The sequence below is a fragment of the Acanthisitta chloris genome, unplaced genomic scaffold (assembly GCF_000695815.1).
Source record: "Acanthisitta chloris isolate BGI_N310 unplaced genomic scaffold, ASM69581v1 scaffold25901, whole genome shotgun sequence".
Taxonomy (NCBI): Eukaryota; Metazoa; Chordata; class Aves; order Passeriformes; family Acanthisittidae; genus Acanthisitta; species Acanthisitta chloris.
Window position 1 is genome coordinate 25969 of NW_008658095.1, and position 5057 is coordinate 31025.

Sequence of the window (5057 nt, forward strand, 5' to 3'; positions counted from 1 at the left end):
GGCATCTGCTGGAGTACTGAGCCGGTGTGTTAACTGAGAGCTTCAGTTTGGAAGCGAAACACGGTGATCCAGATTGTCATCATTCCACTGGCTTCCACCAAAAAAGAGGAAAAATACCGATGTATGTGGCAGAACAAATAAATATGTATATGTGGGGGGGTGTATAGCTATACACGTGTGCCCCAGGAACGCATATATATTTATTTCCCACGTGGAGAAAATTTGCCATCTAATAAAAGGTAAATGAACTGATATGGCAGCAGTGCCAGAGCTGTCCTGGCTCGTTTCTGGTAGTGGTTTCCATGTATTTTGGTGGAAGGAAATTTGAGGCATCGTATGCCAGCAGGGACCTTTGTGTGGCTGGATGTGCCTTTGGTTCAGTGCCAGCTTGGATGTGGTGGCACAACAGATCCATGCTCGTCTCCCACTGGCTTGGGTAGTACCTTACCCGTACCTGTGCTTGGGGAGCTTGGGAGGTTTTAGATATTCACATGTTGAAAGGGGCTTGGCAAGCAAACTCCAGAGCGGCTAAAAAGCCTTTCTGAGCCAAAATGGTGAAAATAAGCCAGGTGGGGAGAACTGGAAGGGAAAAAAAGTCCTGGAAATGGGTGCTGGAAAGCCCTTGGGTTTAAGTGCTGACCCTTAGGTTTTGAGTGCTCACCCTTAGGTTTGAGTCCTCACCCTTAAGGTTTGGAAAAGTTGTTGTTACTGTCTTTTTCTCTTTTTTTTTTTCTTTCATTTCTGGCACACCTCAAGGGTTTTACAGAGCTGTTCCAGCCGCAGCTACACTCCCATTGCTTCAGCAGGGCTAAAGGTACCTCGGTGTTTACCTTAGCGGCGGCGATCGGGAGGGGAATAAAAAGAGAAATAAAATGTCACTTCGCAGCCTTGTAAATCATTCATCAAGGGCTGACCAATTTGGCTCCCATCCTACAATATGCTCAGGGCACTTGCGGGTTTTTAATTACCGAGTTCTGCCAAGCGCCACATGTGTGAGGAACTTTAAATCCCCGTTTACGCCGCGAAGGCATAGGTGAGGTTTCAGGGTGTTTAACACGGAAAAATACTCTGTGGTTTTGTGGAAAAATGGGCATTTTCTTCAAGGTTTTCTTTGGCTCCTTTGCCCGCCTCCCTCTGCTCCATGTTGCAGACGGGAGGAGGAGGGCAGCGTCCTTTTCCCTTGGATCCCCGATTCATGTCCCTCCTCACTCCCCACCACTTTGGGATCCATTTCGCTTTGGGAGATTCCCCCAGCAAAGGATTATGGTGTGCTGGAAATCTCTTGAAACCATAAAATATCACCTTGGCAGCTTTATTGCCGCGCTCGCCGCCTTGGGAGAGAAGCGTTTTGCGTGATAGAGGGTTTAATAAAGGAAATTCCAAATGGGCTCACTGCAGTTTGGGGCTTGGTCTTATATATTTTTGCATTAAGAACCGTCATCTGCTTTGCAGAGAAACTGCAATATGTTCATGGCCTTGGATTAAGATTTGGTTTTACTTTTATAGCTGACCCACTTGGGGGGATGCAGGGAGGGGGAGAAGTGGGTTCACTCCCTCTCCCATCTATTTTTGCTGCCGTCTGATGTATAAAAAGAGCCTGGAACGGGCAGGCTTATTTTTCCTGCCAGGACTTTTTTTTATTAACTGTAAAAACACTCAGATCTGGCCTTTGCTGCTGATGGGGGGAAGGCTGCTTGGGATGCCTTGTTCAGGGGCACAAGGGGAATGTGATGTGGGCTGTGCCTGGAGATGCAGGGCGCTGGACGCGGTTATTTCGTGAAGGGGAGCTCTTGCTGGGGAATCGTCTCTGCTGTCATCTCTTGACACTTGCAGCTCCGAAATGCTGGGATGGGAACAGCAGCCACTCATCCAGCATGGTCCTGGCCTTCATTCCTCATCCCGTGCTTCAGCTCCTGCTGGAGAGCATGATGGAAAGGGCACAAGGGATGCCCTGGGAAGGCACAAGGCAGTGGTTAGTCTGGTGCTCTCCTGCCTCTGCAAGGCTTTCTGGTCCAGAATAGTGAGATTCCCAACCAAACATGTGGATCTTACCTTGGCAATCCTTAGTCCTTAAAAATAATCCTTAATTTTCTGGGCTGCCCGAGTCCTGACAGCCTGGCTTCCCCCCTCTGCTCACATCTTGTGGTTGTCATTACATTGGCTGCGGTCGGGAGCCGGGGATGGCTCGGCTGCTGTTGGGATGTGGGGTTTGTTGGGTAAAACCAAGCCTGAGCAGGCTCACATGTATGCCATCTGTTCATGGGATTTCCTCAGTGGAAGATTTTTCCACCATGGTTTTAGGTGGGTACATCCATCGTGAAAATTCATTGAGGGAGTAGTTCAGCAATCCAAACCCAATTAACGTCACTGAGGCGCCTTTGTAACCGCCCTGGGAATGGGGATTCAGTTGGTGATGGGCAAACTGGAGTGCACTTCGATGACATAGGTACTGTTCCTAACCCTGCAGGGATGTGTTGGCAGCAGTGGTTTTTAGGGTAATACCTTTTTCTTACAGTTTCCTTTGGGGTAGGAGCCTCCCATCACACTGGTGCTTTCCCAGAGCCACAAGGAAGTAAAAACAAATAGGAATGCTGAGCAGGAGCGTGCAGGGTGTCCAGGTACCCTGTGTCTGCTCCTGTTCCTCCTTTTTGGGTCTGGAGCCACTCTGGTGGCATCCTGAGGTGACACGAGGGGGAATGTGACCCCACAGGTTGAGTGCAGTGAATTTGGAATAAAGGCTTGGTGTGGTGGGGAGGTCAGGGAGGCATCATTTTCAGAAGATAGGACTGAGCCAGTGGGCATATGGGGTATGTGGGGTAAGAGAAGCATTCAGAAAGCCTTAAAACAGCTTCTGCCTGAAGTGACATGTTGGATGAGGCTCCTTGGTGGATTAACAAGACTCAACGCCTGGGTAAATGAATAAACAAAGCCCAGAATGATCCCCAGGTTTTGTGTGGCCATTTTCTCCAGGGGTGAGTCACAGAGGCTGGTGCCCCTCCAGCTCTGAGCATCCTTGGCTGGTCCCTCCACGAGGGGAAGCTGCTCAGGGCATGTGTAGCAACGCTCAGTGCTCCGGAGGTACCGGGCGGATTGACTCAGTGCCATGTGGCAGAAGAAGTGACTTTATTAATAACGTGGTTTTGCCATAACTCTGACCGTATTTGTCCTGGTCTTGTTCCCCACAGAGCGCAGCTGCCGCCCCAAGTCCCGTGCTTGGAAACATTCCCCCAAACGACGGGATGCCCGGGGGCCCCATCCCGCCCGGTTTCTTCCAGGTAGGCTCCCGCTCCTCCCGGTGCTCCTCCACACCGCGCACGTGTTTGCTTACGCTCTGGGTGTCAGCGCTGTCGTGCCTGTGTTTTTTTTTCCAAGGGGATGCTAGGGAAGCAGCATGCCTGCATAGCTGACCTGTCTAGGAATAACTTGTGTTCTGCTGTCCTTCCACGTTTGCTTTCTATCTATGTGGCCTTAAAGCAAATTTCTTTCTTACTGGAAGAGGTTACTGTATATTTACAACCAATGTTTTTTTCCAAAGCTGCTTGGTTTGTGTTTGGGTTGGGACTGTATTTGTTCTCCAGTCCTAACAGACGTAGGTAATTGAAAACATTCTGGATTTTGATTCCTGAAACTTTTTCCCCCTCCTCTGGTTAACCACTTGATTTTTTCCAAATGCAATCACTGAAAGCATTAACAAACCCTGGCTGTGGCTGCAGGCAGGGGTGAGCTCCAGCCAAGTCCCCGAATGCCGTGGGGGCACCTTGTAAGCAAATACCCAGCAAAGTCCCCTCACTCCTTCCTTATCCCACACCGAGTTCTGATGGAGGAGGGGGTAGTGGACATTTGGAGTGATGCTGATGGAAAGGATATCAAAAAGCACACAGAAAAGGAGTTTTCAAAACTTGAACCTTGGGGGTTTTCTCTGGAATCTCTTTGCATGGCGTGAGCTGCACTGGTTTGCAGCGACAGAAGCTTTCAGTGCTTTCAAATCTTCCTGGTTGAGGAAGAAACACTTGTTCGCGTAAAAAATGGGATAAGATTTGAAAGGAATATTTGTTTTGGCAAGCTGGGTTTTTTTTAATCTGGGCTTGTGATTTGTATATGGGAGAACTTCTCGGGCAGTAGACAGGCAGGCTCGATAAGGAGCTTGTGATTTATTGTGGCGATATCTCAGCCCGATATCACCGATTGCCTTTGTGTGGGAAGGGCGAAGGAGGGTCCTGTCTTTTTTTTGAGGGAGAGAGAGATCCCATTTCCTGAACATGCTTCTGACAAAGTAAGAATATCCGATATTGATCGGGAACCCTAAAACAGGCGAATCTTGTAGCAGCGCTCGGCAGCACGGGGTGAAGCCAACGGCGGAGATGCTATCTCGCAGGTCATAGCTGCTGCCAGCAATCCCAGTGCCAAGCTGCTGCTTCCAACAAATGTGTCTCCAAATGTCCTGATCTCGCCCCGTGGTGAAGCTGACTGTCCTTTGGGGCTCCTGCTTCACACAGAGCTGTGAGGGCTGCAGAACTGGCAGAGAGTTAGGGCAAGGCTTCAAGAGTATGGCTTGCTTTCCCAGAGTGGGAAAGGTGAGGAAGAGGAGTCACAACTCTCCAGACATACTGTTCATTCTCCCGTCTCAACTCTTCCTGTTGACAGCCTCCAAGCTGTCCCCTCGCTTTCCTTTTTGCCCTCCCGTAACACTTTTGCACAGAGGGTCTGATTCAGAAGCAAACAACCCATCCTAGCTCCCTGCCTCCTATGCAGTTGGCTGGGGAAGGAGGGCTCAAAGCAGGGGAGGATCCTGAAAACCCAGAAAATGTAATAGCACTGGTACAGGTGTCATGTGGGGGAAGCTGCCCATCCCCAGCACTGCCGGAGGGAAGAGGAGGACTGGTGCCGGTACATATGGCTCACATGTGACATCTCAAGAGCCTGCCTTTCCTGAAAGCCCTCCAACATCTGGTTTCTCCTCCCAGCCTTGGGGATAGAAGGGAGAAGAAAAATCCCACCTTTTAACACAGTCTGAACATCACCTCCATGAAAGCCTGTCTGATTTATGGCGGGTGCTG

General features: G+C 49.9%; 1 protein-coding gene across 1 annotated transcript in view; it reads left to right on the forward strand.

Moving 5' to 3' along the window:
• Positions 1 to 3185: 3185 nt before the first annotated feature.
• Positions 3186 to 5057, forward strand: part of SSBP3 (single stranded DNA binding protein 3) — an 18017-nt gene continuing 16145 nt past the window's right edge. The window contains exon 1 of the mRNA XM_009084995.1: positions 3186 to 3275. Within this exon, the coding sequence (XP_009083243.1) occupies positions 3240 to 3275 (36 nt within the window). The 5' untranslated portion in view covers positions 3186 to 3239. The remainder of the gene's footprint in view (positions 3276 to 5057) is intronic.